Genomic DNA, 14963 nt, shown 5'->3' on the forward strand with positions numbered 1-14963 from the left:
GACAAGGGCAGGAAGAGAGGGGTGGTTAGGATGAGCCTGCTGCCTGCCTGGAAGGGCCCTGTGACACCTTCCTGAGCAGCACAGACTTCCCGCTCAGTGTTCAGCCCTGTGTCTGCCCTCTGGAATGCGGTCTGGGTGGACACTTCTTATTTCTAGATGGCCACTGCCCTGGAGGGATTCCCAGGATCCAAGGCTTGCTGACCTCCTAGTGGGTATCAGGGACCAGCCAAGGCTGCCGGCTGTTACCTCCTTACCACTCACAATGGTCATCTTACAGATGAGGAAAGCGAGGTCCAGAAAGGCCAATGGACCAGGAAGGGCTGTTCACCAGGGTAGCTCAGCAGACAGACCTGAGTTTCTTTATCTGTACAATGGGACAAGAACACATTCACTTTGAAGCATTCTGTGGGAGGACAGACAGACATTCCTACCCTGCTGCAGTGCTGGGGAGGAAGGGTGCACACCAAGGCGTCTTGACAGAGCCACAAGGGGAGCAGGGTTCAGCATCTTCTCTGGGGTTGCTCCCCAGATTCTGGACGGTACCCATAGAGTCAGGGTTATGGTTAGGTGAATGCGGTAGGCACTGAGAGGGCCCTGTTAGCACTCACCTGTATTTGAAAAGTTTATATTTTGCTAAGGGCAATGGCATCTGTAATCCCAGCATCTCAGGAGGCCGAGGCAGGAGGATTGCAAGTTCAGGGCCAGCCTTAGCAGTTTAGCAAGGCCTTAAACAACTTTAGTGAGCCCCTGTCTCAGAATAAAAACTGAAAAGGGGTTAGGGGTGTAGTTCTGTGGTGACGAACCCCTGGGTTCAATCCTTAGTACCAAAAAATATTTTTAAAAATAAAAATGAAAGTGTGTCGAAATGTATCATTTGTCCTGGGCTGATGAATTTTCATAAAGTAACCACCCCAGGGTGTCCCTGCCCCCAGACTGAGAGACAGAACCTTACTAGAAACTGGAGTCCCATGGGTCACTGCCCACCCCTGCCCAGGGGTCCCTTGTCTGATTTACAGCTGTTTTCAGTTACAGTTCACCCATGGAAAGTGTATAATTCAATGGTTTTAGTACAATCACAGAGTTGTGCAACTATGGCTTGATCAAATTTGGAGCATTTGTCCTACCTTGAAAAGAAACCCTGTACTGCTGGCTCTTAGCCCCTATTCCCCACCCCCACCCCCACCCCTGGCTTTTTTTTTTTTTTTTTTTTTTTTTTTTTTTTTGCATCACTGGGGATGGAACCCAGGGCCCCTGCATGCTAGGCAAGCGCTCCACTACTAAGCCCCAAATCCAGGCCTCCTAATCTACTTTCTGTCTTCATGGACTTGCTTATTCAGGATATTTGTATCAATGAAATCTATGCGTGTCTTTTTTTATTTTTTATTTGTTTTAATTAGTTACACGTGACAGTACAATGATCTTGACATATCATACATTTGAATCAGATGGGATATGTGTGTCTTTTTGTGTCTGCCTTCATTCATCTAGCATGTTTTCAAGGTTCACTCATTTTGAATCAATACTTTTTTTTTTTTTTTTTTGGTAGTCCTGGGGAATGAACCCAGTGGTCGCGGTGTTTTGCCCCTGAATTACATCCCCAAACCTTTTTTAAAATTTTGAGATAGACCTCATTCCTTTTTGTGATCAAAAATTTTCTGTTGTACAGATACACATCATTTGTTTATCCATTCATTACCTGATGAACATTCGGGTTGACCCTGGGCCTTGCACCTTTGAGTTACAGTCCCAGTCCTGTACTCTACCCTTAGCTAATGTTTTTCTTTTTTGTGTGTACCGAGGAGGGAACTGAACTCAGGGGCACTCAACCACTGAGCCACATCTCCAGTCTATGTTGTATTTTATTTAGAGACAGGGCTCACTGAGTTGCTTATCGCCTTGCTTTTGCTGAGGCTGGTTTTGAACTCCTCCTGTCTCAGCCTCCGGAGCTGCTGGGATTACAGGTGTGCGCCACCGAGCCCAGCCCCACTCCTTAGCTATTAGTAATAATGCTGCTATAAAGATCGGGGAACAGGTCCGCTTTTGCGCGATCATACACTTTTCCTTGGACATACACCTAGCAGTGGGTCTGCAGGTCGGGTGCTTCTAGATGTCACTGTTGGAGGTCCGTTAGACTTTTCCACGGTGGCTTTACCATTTCCCTTTCCCGCCAGCAGCATGAGGGCGCCTCCCCCTGTCGGTTTTGTTGCTGGGCCTCGGCCACCACTGGGCCTCAGCCTGGTGCGGAGTCTGGGGTCACCGGATGGCATCTCCAGCGGGACTGCAGCGCCATCCCCACTCCCGGGCCTGTGGCTTAGGAAAGCCACCGGATACCTCTCCTCCCTCCCGCCCCCGGGTCCTGGGGGCTGGGATCGCCTTCAAGGGCCGCAACCATCAGCAGGTGACCTCCAAGAGCCTCGGTTCCTACCCTGCAAAACCATCAACACCATTTGCCTCCTGAGATCGAGGACTGCAGGACGGAGTGGAAACAAAAAGAAAAACAAAGAAACAAAAGCAAGAGAGAGAGAGAGAGAGAGAGAGAGAGAGAGAGAAAGAACACACCAACTGCTCTCCCGTGGTTTTCCGATTTGGCTCATTTCTCCCCTTTCCTCCCCTCGGTGTTTTGCTAGTTTGTTTCCCTTTTGTCTCGTCCTTTCTGCTAAAACCCAGGGCCGGCACATCTGGACGGGGAGTCCCGGCAGGTGGGGACAGGCTGGCGACGGTGCGGCTCTCCACTCCCCGGGGCCAGGTTCCACCGCGGGCGCGGCGCAGCGGGGCGGGGGACGGCGGGTCCCTCCCGGTGGGCCAGCCCCCGCGTCCGGTCCCGGCGTTCCCCGGCCCACACAAAGGTCCAGCGCCGCGGGCCTGGCCCCGGCCCATTGGCGGGAGCCCTGGGGGCGGGGCCTAGGCGCCCCGCCCCGCCCCCGGCCCGCGCGGCTCCCGCAGTCGGAGCCCAGCCGCGGGCGCAGCGAACGCGCAGCCAGGTACGAGGCTTTTCCGGGACCCCGCGAGGGGCCTGGGGCTCCCCGCCCGAGCCCCGGGAGCGCAGGGACGGGGCCGCGGCCTCCCTCGCTGGTGCTGCCCCCCGCCGGCCCCCCGTGCGGGGTCTTCTGGCTCCCGGCTTTGGGCTCCGGGCCAGTTCCTCCCAGCCCCTGCGAGATGCCCGGCCTCCGGGGCCTGACTGGGAAGCGCGGGTCCTCTCCCCGGGAGGCAGGGGTGGGTGTGGCCGCAGCTGGAGGGATCCGAGGCGAACGTCGGGCAGCACTTCCCGCCCGGCCACCTGTTTTCTGCGCGCTGGGGACGCGCTCCCCGTCCCCCCACGGCCCTTGCCTGTGGGCTGGAGCGTGAATGGGGTGACTCGTGGTGCGGGGGTGGGCGCGGGGGGCGCCGCGCGCGGGAGGCGGAGCCAGCTCCCGGCCTGGCGGGGCCGCACCAGCTGTGGGCTCGCGGGTGGGACGGCGGCCAGGCCCGGCGGGGGAGCCGCCCTGGCGCCGTGCGATTGGCGGCATCGGGGGGAGGAGGGACCGCGGCGCGCTCTCGCTGGTGTTTTTGCGCCGGAGGGTGCTGGGGGGACGACTAGACGGAGGAGGAAAACTTCATCCGCGGGTACAGGCCCCCTCTCCAGCGCGGCGCTGGCCACCCAGGTGCGCAGGTCGGGGATGCACCATTAATTTTTAAGTTTTAAAAAGGAAAGTTCTGGTCCCACAGCTTTTGGGGGGTTGGAGTGGGTGCGTGTCCTGGGAGAGGTGAAGGGCAGCCCGCTCCGCTCCAGGCCGGGCCTCGGTTCTCCTGCAAAACAGGAGGCCTCTCGAATCCTCGTCTGCAGATTGGGGATAGAACTTTTCCTAGCAAAAATGGGTGCGTGGGAATAAAAGGGCTAGCCCAGGCCGCAGAAACGCTAGGTCCACTCTCCCGCTGTTTTGATATTTCCCAAGTCTCTTTTGATGTCTCATCTTGCCCTTCTAAAATGATGGCCAAGCCGAAGCCAGGTGGTGGTTGTAAAAACAATAGCTTCGAATTCAACCCTCCTGCTTAAAATTGTCCTCTGATGTCGCCATTGTATTTACCACAAGCCACAAACTTTTCAAGAGGTTTCCTGTGATGTACCCCCACTGCCTCTACAGCTTCCCTCGCTCTGGGCCTTTGCCCCTCTGGGCCTTTGCCCCTCTGGAGCCCGCGGCCTGGACTCTGCACCCATTAAAACATCTTTTCAGACCCGGCTCAGCAGGTCCCTCTCTGGGCCATCCACTCCTGGGCTGCCTGAATGCCAGTGGATTCTCCATGCTGACCCATGTGTCCCTTGTCAGCAGCACTGGCCTGGTCGCTCCTCAGGGGAGTAGATGCTCGGGATCAGATAAGCTGAGTTAGGCCTTGGGTCCTTGGGTCCTGCAGTGGAGGTGAGGGGGAGGTGAGGGGGAGTGGAGTCCCTGGGTCCTGCAGTGGAGGTGAGGGGGAGGTGAGGGGGAGTGGAGTCCCTGGGTTCTGCAGTGGAGGTGAGGGGGAGGGGGACAGCCTGTTTGTCCTGCTGAGTGGCAGACTGAGGGCATTTGGTCTGCGTCCCCCACACAGGGGCAGGAATGGGAGGGAAGACTCTTCAGCTCAAGGCGCCCCACAGCTGCACCATGCCAGTGCATTGATGTTGACTGGACAGGATCGTCGCACTGTCCACACATCCGCACCCCAGGATGCTTCAGGGTTCTGTGCATGATGGATTGCTGTCCCCGGAGGCCTCCTGGTTGAGTGCCTTGTGGGGCAGTGGGTAACTCTCTGTCACCTGGATGGTCAAGGCTTTCGGGGTGCTCATGGGGGGTCAGGAGGCTGGTGATGCTGGAGGGGCTGCCTTGGGGTCCTGGAAAGCTCCCCTTCAGGCTTCTGGCCTCTTTGCAGTCAGTGCCAGCAGGGAGTGGGGGGGCTGGGGCGTGGGCTGCAGCTGAGGAGGCCCGCCCACCCCTGCTGTCCCTGTGCTCCCCTTTCTCCGCCCTCACCAGACCCCTGCTCAACAATGGAGCAGAGTGTGGCTGAGCCCTGCTGCTGTGTCAACCTTTGGCTCATTCTCGGCCTTGCTTCCAGGGACCCTCTGTCCCAGGTCAGCTGACCCCGCCCCGCCGCCCTAGGCCAGTTCTGCCAGCCCCGGCTCAGTGGGGCTGACTGTGCCATCAATCTAGAGGCTGGCCCCAGTCCTGCTGGGCAAGAGAATCACCCCATGGACCAGTGCCACTCCCTCCCTGGGAGTCCCTTAGAAATGCAGACTGGGGGTGGGGACGGGGAATATACCTCCTCTAGAGGGGTTCTCTACCCAGCACCTCAGACGCCACCATCACCTGAGAATCAGAATCTGCATTTGAACCCATGAAGAGTGCACAGTCCTGACTGTGCCTGGGTCCTCACCTGGGAAACATGGCTGGTGGCAGTGTCTCCCTGTTGGGTTCATGTGAAGATTAATCTAGGTCATGTATGTAGGTGTCCCCTGGAGCCCACACGGGCCAGAGGGCAGTGGCTTTGGATGGGTAACAGCACAGCCCTCTGCCCCCACAGCGGGCCCTGCAGCCTGTCCTGCCCGCTTCCGCAGTGTGGCTTTGTGTCCACCCCACCTGCCAGAGTGTCCACACCATGGGCTGCAAGGTGGCTGGCAGGGTACCCGGCCCTGGCCTTCCCCAGCCAGAGACCCATGGAAGGTTCTGATGCCCGCCTTTTGTGAAACAGGCGGGGAGAGGTCTAGCTTTGCCCAGGAGTGGACGTCTGACTTGAGCCAAGCTCCAGTCCACTCCTGCATCATCTGCTTCAGGGAAGGGTCTGAGGCACAAGAAGGGTGCCTGGTGGCTGTTGGAGTGGCTGATGGCCCCTCCAGCTTCCTCCTGAGATGAGCACCTGGCTCCTTGGCTCCAGAGGCTCCTCCTGCGCGCGGCTGGTGGGCCTCCAGGCCAGGGCAGGAGCAGGACCTGCAGGGGGTTAACAGGGCTCTGCATGGTCAGGTTCTCTGGCTCCAGTTATGGGTGTGGGCCAGGTGGGGGTCAGGCAGGTTGCAGCCCAGTGCCAGTACCCATCTGAATTCCCAGAACCTTCCAAGAGGAGCTGTAGGGACTATGGAAAATTCCCAGGCTATTTTAGGCTGAGGCCCCCTCTGCCTCTGATTCTCGGGGTAAAAGCCCAGTGACAAACCCCTCCCTGGGGACAGTCAGGGTGGGGAGGGCTTCCTGCCCACCAGTCTGTGGGCCCTTGACACTCATCAGACATGAAGGGCATGCGGCCAGCTGCTCACCTCGCCCACTGCGCCCCCCTGGGGCAGGTGGCAGGCTGTGTCCTGGGCTGTTTCTAGCTCAGTGGTGGCTCAGAGGCCCATGACTGCAGAGGAGGAGGTTGGGGTATCCAGGGTCCCCTGGTGCCCTGCAGAGCCCCGCTGCTGGAGGCCAGGAGCCACCCAGTCTGTGTGCACGTGTGTGGGTGCCCGTGTGCAGACACCCCGCACACGGGCGCATCCCCCTGTACTTGTGCAGATGTACACTCGCACAAGCACATGCAGACACCCCCCATGCGTGCACACACACCAGCACGTGTGCACACAGCCCGGCAGTCATGACATGCCATGGCCATGACATTTGGTCCGAGTTTGGTGCAGGCCAGGGCCCCCCTCAGGCCCTGAGCCTGCTGCAGCCTGAGCTTCAGCCTCACCCCCTGCTGCTGCGGGGACTGGGAGGGGGCATGGCTGGTCATGGAGGTCAGCCCTGCCTTGTGCTCCGGGCTCCAAGGCCACCCTTGGTGTTGCGGGGAGCAGCTGGCAGCAGGAAGCCACCCATGCTGGTGGGTGGGGCGAGGGCTGTCGCACGCCCACCTGGGGGTGCTCCTGGGTGACTGGCTGGCTGCACAGCCCCTGTACAGACGGACTCTGACCCAGCTGTCCCCACAGGGAGGCCATCTGTGTGCTCCCCCTGACGGGCCTGTTCCGGCTGTCCAGGTGGCTCCTGAGCGGCTGGCTGGTGGAGGTTCCTCGGCCTTCCCATCCTTCGCACTCCGGGTGCCTTAGGGTTAGGGTGATGTAGGACTTAGCACGTGCCCAGGGCCCTGAGAAGCCAGGAGTGGGGGGCGAGCCCCTGGGACATGGAGAGACCCTGTGTGGTCCCCACATAGCTCCCCCGAGGAACAGGGATTTCCAGTGGCATCTCAGGGGAACTGGATACATTTGGCTCCAGCTGCCTTTTTGTGGTGCTGGGGATTGGACCCAGGTTGTCCTGCCTGCGGGGACAGTTGTACCGCTGAGGTGTGCCCCCAGCCCTGTGGGGCACGGTTGGGAAGTGAGAGGGCTGAGGTGGAGAAAGAAGGGGCTCCCTTGTTTGGGGCCTGTTTTGTCAATCCAGGGAGCATGGTGTGGGCATGTGTGCACAGAGGGGCCGCCTCCTCACCCACTTTCACCCAGCATCCCTCCCCAGAGCCTTCCTGCTGGCCTTGGTCACATGGGGCCACATGAACCTCAGGCCTTTCTTCCTCCTCCTTCAGGGGGCTAATTGGCTCTCAGCTCCAGGCCCAGCATGCCCCCCCCCCCAGGCAGGTGCACCCCTCTCTGCCCATCGCATTCTCTCCCCTCTGCCTGCCTGAGTCAGTGACAACCTGTTGATGGCTTTATTCACCTGTTTGTTCTCAGGCTCCAGGTTCAGCCCTGTGTCTCCAGTGTCCTGAACAAGGCCTGGCACGGGCATCTATTTGTTGAGCGACTTTATGATGGCCCTTACAGCTGACTGTTGCTGCTTACTCATTCTGGGAAGATTTGTGCCCCACGTTGAGCACACATTTTTTTTGTTCCAACTTTATGATGATGGTGTGAATTCAGGACTATTGTAATTTGCATTTACCAGACACAGAAACAGAGGTTGAGGGAGGTTAAGTAACTTGCTCAAGATCACACAGCCGGCAGGTGATAGAATTTGAAGTCAGGTGTACCTAAGAGAAGAGACGGGGGGAGGCTTTGCTTTGAAGGGTGGAGGGCAGCTCCCCACCTTACACTGGAGCCACTGGGTCATTGTGGTCCCACTTGCTGTCCCAGGAGGCTCGAGGGGGTCCTCCCGTCCCCTCCCCTCCCCTCCCCTCCCCTCCCCTCCCCGGACCCCCCTCCTTCCCAGAACTCCAGTCACGGGAACATTCTAGGACTCTATGACCTGTACTGCTGGCTCATGCTGGAGCCTTGACCTCCAGCCCAGCAGCGGGCCTTTCCGAGGTGGGGGCTCCCTGGACGCGTGGTCCTGCTTGGCTGCGGCTGCAGCGGAGAAGGGTCAGGAGGTAGCTATGTCACTCCCTGAAGAAGGCCAGCCGGCCCCCTCCTCTCCCAGCCCGACAGAACTGAGGGGAGTATGGGAGTGTTGGGAGGCTGTCTCCTTTGGAAGAGGAACCTCTTTCCCCTGAGGACGGAGGCCTGGGTCTTAGGTGGCCTGGGCATGGGGCCTGAGTCACCACGGACCAGTGGTGAACGGGGTCTGGGTGTCAGAGCTTCCTGCCACAAGTAGCTTGGTTCCCAGGCGGAGAGCTGGGATGCTCCAGATGGTTCCTATCTTAAACATGAAGCCCACCGGGTTGCTTCGGTCCACCTGCCCCTGGACTCGAGGGGACTTTTGAGCTCAGGCCTGCCCCGGGCTACCCAGCAGTGTCTTCCTCTGCTCCTGAGCAGGTGTGAGTGATGCCCATCGCGGCCCCTTCTCCAGTGTGGAAGGGACTTGACCCAGGGCCCCTGACCTGGGGTCGTGGCTCTTTTCGTGACCCTGAGCCGAGGCTGGCTGGAGCTGGCACCTCCACGTCCCGTCCCAGGTTTTGGGCATAGAGCCGGGTCCCATTTACCACCAAGTTGCTAACTGCCAGGGTACAGCTGTGGAGCGGCCTCCTGCCCGGCCACCCGGGGGCTGCTTCCTGGGGAGGCAGGCGGCCTGGCGGGACTGCCTCGCAGGCTGGTGGCTGGGCCAGCGGGCGAGCTCAGAGTCCCTGGATCCGCCCGAGGGCCTGGTGGACACTGCCTCTGGAGCTCTCGGAGGTCTCTGGGTGAGCCTGCCGGGCCTCTCGGCAGCCCCTCGGGGCCGTGTGCTGGGGTTTGAGCGCTCTGCTCCGCGGCCTCCTTTCCCCGCAGCCCTGGCACACAGTAGGGCGCCAGGAGTGTCTGTCAGGGGGAGTGGCCTCACTGGCAGAGGGTTCCTGGCCTCCCTCCCCTTCACGGCATTTGCCAAATGTCCCAAGTAGGCCAAGGTCTGTGCCGCGAAGGGGAGGGAGGCGGGACAGAGGGGACCAAGGCTGCCTTTGTCACTGTCCTTGTCTTGGGGGTGATCTGGAGAACGGTGACAGAGGGAAGCCTGCGGCCACATAAGAGCCCTGAGCAGGCCCCTGGCCCACTGGGGTGGGCACGGTGATGGTCAGGGGGCCGAGCGAGTCTTGGACGGCCACCTCAGGTGTGGAGAGGAGGATGTGCTGGCCCCACCTCCAAGGTCTGACCCCTGAGAGCTCCCTGTCTCTCTCCAGGTCAGCAATGTCATCTGAGCCTCCCCCCCCGCCACAGCCCCCCACGCATCAGGCTTCGATCGGGCTGCTGGACACCTCTGGGGCCCGAGATCGGTCACCATCTCCTCTGAGAGGCAACGTGGTCCCGAGCCCGCTGCCCACTCGCCGGACAAGGACCTTCTCAGCGTGAGTCTCGGGCTGGCCGGGGGACGCTTCCTGAGATGGGGCTCTTGCCCAGGGCCAGAGGTCCACTGTCCAGCCACAGCTGGGCCTCCGAAACCCCTGGGGAGTCTTGGGAAGGGGGTAAGGGCTGGTGGTGAGGACCTTCTGTCCGAGCTCTGAGGACACTGCTCTGTCCATGAGAAGGGCCACAGGCAGGGTGCTGATGGGTGGGGACTCCTGGGGCGTCAAGGTCATTGCAGTCAGCTGCACAAGGGCACAGCACCTGGTGGCCACAGGGCTGCAGGAGACCCACACAGCGCCTGGCAGGTGCAGGTTGCAGGCCCCGTGAGTGCAGCCTGCTCTGTAATTACGCACAACCTGTGTGACTGTACATGGCCGCTCCTTGGGCACAGCTGTGGGCAGGGCTGGGATGAGCTGGGTGTGTCCCAGGAGAGTGGGTGGCTGTCCGGGGGCTGAGGGGGCCTCTGGCACCTCCTTCTTCCGTCAGGACGGTGCGGGCTTCGCAGGGCCCTGTCTACAAAGGAGTCTGCAAGTGCTTCTGCCGGTCCAAGGGCCACGGCTTCATCACCCCTGCTGACGGCGGCCCCGACATCTTCCTGCACATCTCTGAGTGAGTCAGCAGCAGGTCTGGGCAGCCCTGGGCTGGGCCAGGTGGGGCCCTGGGTGTGAGGACATGTGGCCAGGCATGTGGAACTCTGCCCGTGACCAGCTCTGTCCCTGTGTGCATGTTGGTGGGGCTGTGACACAGATTGAAAGCAGGTGTGTGTGTGTGTGTCACAGCGACTGGGTACGCCTGTGAACAGTGCATTGGCTTTTGTGAGCGTCTCCCCGGCCACGGTGCCCAGGTGGACGGGGTGTGTGGGGCTCTGGAGCTGCTGGGTGTGCCTGAGCAGTTGGGGGCACCCCTGGGAGGCAGCTTCCTGCCTGGTTCAGGGGAAGTGGCCCCATGGGGGGGGGGGCTCCAGGAAGGAAGTCAGGGGCTGGACCCTTTCTCCTGCCGCTGGCTCATTGACGTCCTTCCTTCCTGAGTGTCTGGAAGCCCTTGGGGAGCCCAGGGCGGCCCCACGTCCCCAGGGCTGGGAGTGCCCCGCAGCCCATCCCCACAGCTGGCCCTGCAGCTTCTTATGTGCCGGGACTCTTAACTACACTTCTGTCCTAAGCACTTCCCAACCCCCCATTTTTTTTCAATTTTGGGGATGGAGCCGAGAGAGGGAACTGAGGGGGCCACTCCACACAGCAGACCTGGAAGGCATGGAAACTGTGCTTCTAGAACTGGGCCCCTGCCAGGTGCTGTGGCCGGCGCCTGGAATCCCTCTGACTTGGGAGGCTGAGGCAGGAGGATCCCTTAGCAATGTAGTGAGACCCTGTCTCAAAATAAAAAGTACATGGTGGGCACGGTGACGCATGCCCGTAATCCCAGTGGCTCGGGAGGCTGAGGAAGGAGGATCTCGAGTTCAAAGCCAGCCTCTGCAAAAAGCAAGGCATTAAGCAACTCAGGGAGACCCTGTCTGTAAATAAAATACTAAACAGAGTTGTGGATATGGCTCAGTGGTTAAGTGCCCCTGAGTTCGATCACCAGTACCTAAAAAATAAAAATTCAAAATGCTGAGAATGTGGCTCAGTGGCTGAGCGCCCTGGACTCAAACCTTAGTACCAAACAAAAACAAAATCAGAAACCAAAAATAGGCCAGGTGTGGTGGTACACGCCTGTAATCCCAGCAGCTGGGGAGGCAGAGGTAGGAGGATGGCAAGTTCAAAGCCAGCCTCAGCAATTTAGCCAGGTGCTAAGCAACTCGGTGAGACCCTGACTCTTAATAAAATACAAAATAGGGTTGGGATGTGGCTCAGTGGTCGAGTGCCCCGGGTTCAATCCCCGGCACCCCCTAAAACAAACAAAAGTAACTGGGCCCCTGTTGCACGTTTTTCTGCTGCCAGGGAGCATCAGCCCTGCCCCCCCCCCCCCCCCACAGCATGCCTGCATGACAGGGGTATTAAAGGGCCCTCTGCAGCGCAGACAGGAGGGGACTGCTGAAGCATTGCACTTGTGTACGTGGGTGTGCAACTGTGTTTACAGGCTGCCTCTTTTCAGAAAGAATGTCTCGTGGTTTACAAAAAAGTTAGGAAGACATGGGTTTGGGGGCATCCAGGAACGACGGAGATGCCGTGCCACCTGGTTTCACTGCAAGACCTGGGCTGCGGCTTTATTCCTGAGCTTCCTGGTGGCCAAATCAAACACAGAAAGCACTTGGACTCTCTAATAAAGCAGCCCAGTTCTGGGGGAGCTGGCTGGCCCTGGCCTTCAGGGTCTGAAGGGGACTTTCCTCCGGGGTCTCCTGGAGCAGCAGCAGCAGGATCCCAGCCTTGCCATGAGACAGTGACTCTTCCTGTCCTCGAGACAAGAGGGGGACCTTTCTGGGGATGGTCACGAGGGAGAGAAGCCCTCCTGGGACTAGCTGGAGGGATCACAGGGACTTTCTGGAAGGCTCTCTGAGTGTCTGGGAGTCCAGCAGAGGCTCGGCTGGGAGCCCTGAGCGGGGCTGGGGCTGAGGGAGCCCAGCATCACAGTCCCTGGGAAGGGGCTGGTGGGTCGGGGCTCCCTGGCCAAGACCTGAGGCTGGGCACAGGGTGGAAGGCCTCAAGGCAGTCCCTTGGGAAGGGGGCCTCTGACAGTGGGGTGCTGAGGTCTTGGGGGGCGTGGCGCGGGTGCTCCTTGGCGGGGCTCTGACTGCCTGCTCTCCTCCTGCTCCCGCAGCGTGGAAGGGGAGTACGTTCCCGTGGAAGGTGACGAGGTGACCTATAAGATGTGTTCCATCCCGCCCAAGAACGAGAAGCTGCAGGCCGTAGAGGTGGTCATCACCCACCTGGCACCGGGCACCAAGCACGAGACCTGGTCTGGGCACGTCGTCAGCTCCTAGGGGACCCAGAAGCACCCCTTCTCCTGAGCATGTGGGAGACTTTGTGGGGAGCAGGAGTCAGGGCCACACTGGAGATGATCTACCGCACGAGACGGGGCTTCTGGGGGGACACAGTCCCTTCTGAGTGTCTCTGGAGGAAGGGGTGGGGGCAGGCCTGGGCGCTCCCGGCCATCAGCAGCCTCCCTCCGTCAGCAAGCTCTCATCACCTGGAAAGCATTAAAGGCATTTAAAAAGGAGAGGCGCCTGCTGGTGGCTGAGCCAGGGTCCCAGCCAGCCTGGGGGGCGGGTCCAGGGTCACTGTCCCCCAGCTGCCCAGAGGAGCAGGCTCAGCCCACAGAGCCTTTCCCCCTTCTGGTGGGGGCTGGAAATCCCTGGATTGGGCAGGGGGTGCAGCTCCGGGGTAGAGTGCTCGGCTAGAGCGCACCGGGTTCTGGGCGCCATCCCCAGCCCCGCCGCCCCAGGTCCCCAGCTCTGGCCCACAAGAGGTGACGCGCCACTTCCCCAGGGTGAGTCGTGCCCTCTGGGAGCAGGCCAGCGCCGTCTTCTGATTCCTGGTTGGGTTGGCTCTAGGGAAGCTGCTCCAGGGTGGGGCCCTGGGTTGGAGGGGTTTTTGCTGTTTGGTGCCCTTGCAGCGGGACAGGTGGCACTGCGCCAGTCTGAGGAAGACCGTCCCTGGGTGCCCGACCCCAGGGCTTGGCAGCCTGTGCTCGGGCTGAACTTGGCCTTATTTTAGAGTCTGGTCTCCACCTTCTAGTCCAGCAGTCCCCATCGCAGCCGTTTCCCAGCCTGTCATTTTGGGGGTGGTTGGAGGGGCTGATGGGGGTGGAAGATGCCTTAGAGAGGGGAGGGTCTTTATTTAAAAACAGAACTTTTCCTGGGCAGGTAGGGTGACCACGCCTGTCATCCTAGTGACTCAAGAGGCCAAGGCAGGAGGATCAGAAGTGTGAGGCCAGCCTGGGTAACTTAGTGAGGCCCTGTCTCAAAATAAAAAATAAAAGGGTTGGGGAGGTGGCACAGTTGTAGAGCACTCTGGGTTCCTTCCCCAGTATGAGAAAACAACTCCAAAACAGAACTTTCCCCAGGTCCATCCAGAGAGTGGAGAGCTTGCTTCCTGACGGCCTGGGAAAGGCGAAAGTTACAGGTGGAAATGCACATAGTTAAGAGGTGCTTAGAGACTGTCTTCACCAGCTGAGCTTGCCCCACTGGGCCTGCCCTGTTTCTGCTGATGTGGCACCTTGGGTAGGGATTTCCAGTAAACACACCCTTGGGACTTTCTTTCAGTACTTTGGTTTGGCTTTGGTTGTGATTTGAAAGTAGAAGCAGTTGAGTGATTCTCTTAGAAGTCCACGGCCTCTGTGTAGTCGGGTGTTTGCTTGTTGGTGACGGACTGAGGGGCCCAGGACCCCACTGCAGAAGAGAGGGAAGACCAGTCCATGTGGGAAGCAGCCAGGACTTCATCACAGGCCTTAAATCTGGACTCGGGGGGTTAAATTTTGACTCTTCCAGCCGAAGAATGCTTCCTTTGAGAGGGGATGGAGGGCTAGAACTATTTGCTGGTGACCAGTGGAGTTTTTTTGTTTTTTGTTTTTTTTTAAAGGCAGGTAAGCCCAGCACAGTGGCGTGCACCTGAGATCCCAGCCACTTTGGAGGCTGAGGCAGGAGGATCAGCAAGTTCGAGGTCTGGGCAACTTAGCAAGACCCTGTTTCAAAATAAAAAATTAAAAGAAAAAGCTGGAATTGTGGCTTGGTGGTAGAGTACCCTGGGTTCAATTCCCAGTACTGCACAAAGGCAAAGAAGGTGTTGATCAGGTGTGTGCTGTGACATGCATGTGGTTCCATCCCTGTTAGGGTGACCTCCTTTGTTGCTTGCTGTGCCCCATGTAGGGTCCTTCCACTCTTGCCTGTCCTCTGCTGGGTAGAGGGGCTTTTTCCCTCCAAGTCTTGGCTTGTTTTCTAGGTTGCTCCCCTGGGTTGTCTGTTGGGTGCAGACCAGGTTTCCAAAGCCACTTGCTTCCTTTCAAGCGACTCTGGCTCTGCCCTCAGCTTGGTGGCCAGCTGGGACTTGGTGTCCTCCCACGTGCTGGCGCCCAGCGGCTGTGCCCACAGTAGCCTGGGAGCTGCGTTCTGCTGTCAGTGGACTTTGGATTCTCTCGCTTGGCAGAACCCTTTGTAAACGGTGCTTTCTGTGTGACCACATTGTTCAGTTGATGAGCATTCTAGAACCGAGGGATATTAGAGCTGGGAGTGACCCCTCTCCACTCAGACACAGAGTCTCAATTTGCAGATGGGGAGGGACGCAGCTGGGAATAGAATGCAGAATTCCCAAGAAGGGATCTTGCCTCCCTAAAGCCTGCTGGTGCGAGGCGGTGTACACGGGGTCTGGCGCATGGAAGCCCAGGT

General features: G+C 59.3%; 1 protein-coding gene across 3 annotated transcripts; it reads left to right on the forward strand.

Annotated features, from left to right (window-relative positions):
* The first annotated feature begins 2832 nt into the window (after nucleotides 1–2832).
* On the forward strand, nucleotides 2833–12799 carry CARHSP1 (calcium regulated heat stable protein 1). 3 transcript variants are annotated; one of them, XM_081298261.1, is made up of 4 exons: nucleotides 2833–2981; nucleotides 9487–9651; nucleotides 10136–10258; nucleotides 12401–12799. In XM_081298261.1, exons 2-4 carry the CDS (start codon nucleotides 9494–9496, stop codon nucleotides 12561–12563), a joined length of 444 nt encoding a protein of 147 aa, XP_081154387.1. In that variant the 5' UTR covers nucleotides 2833–2981; nucleotides 9487–9493; the 3' UTR covers nucleotides 12564–12799. The 3 variants fall into 3 exon arrangements, with proteins under 3 accessions (XP_081154387.1, XP_081154386.1, XP_081154385.1); XM_081298260.1 differs by lacking the exon at nucleotides 2833–2981 and adding an exon at nucleotides 3546–3641; XM_081298259.1 differs by lacking the exon at nucleotides 2833–2981 and adding an exon at nucleotides 3555–3649.
* Nucleotides 12800–14963: the final 2164 nt, after the last annotated feature.

The sequence above is a fragment of the Spermophilus citellus genome (genome assembly GCF_964194105.1).
Source record: "Spermophilus citellus genome assembly, chromosome: 6".
Lineage (NCBI taxonomy): Eukaryota > Metazoa > Chordata > Mammalia > Rodentia > Sciuridae > Spermophilus > Spermophilus citellus.

What these genes read in the sequence shown, in the direction of transcription:
- CARHSP1 (XM_081298261.1), top strand. Translation starts at nt 9,494, where the DNA reads ATGTCATCTGAGCCTCCCCCCCCGCCACAGCCCCCCACGCATCAGGCT. An exon ending in CGGACAAGGACCTTCTCAGC is followed by an intron (nt 9,652 to 10,135) that starts GTGAGTCTCGGG and finishes TTCTTCCGTCAG; the next exon opens with GACGGTGCGGGCTTCGCAGG. An exon ending in ATCTTCCTGCACATCTCTGA is followed by an intron (nt 10,259 to 12,400) that starts GTGAGTCAGCAG and finishes CTGCTCCCGCAG; the next exon opens with CGTGGAAGGGGAGTACGTTC.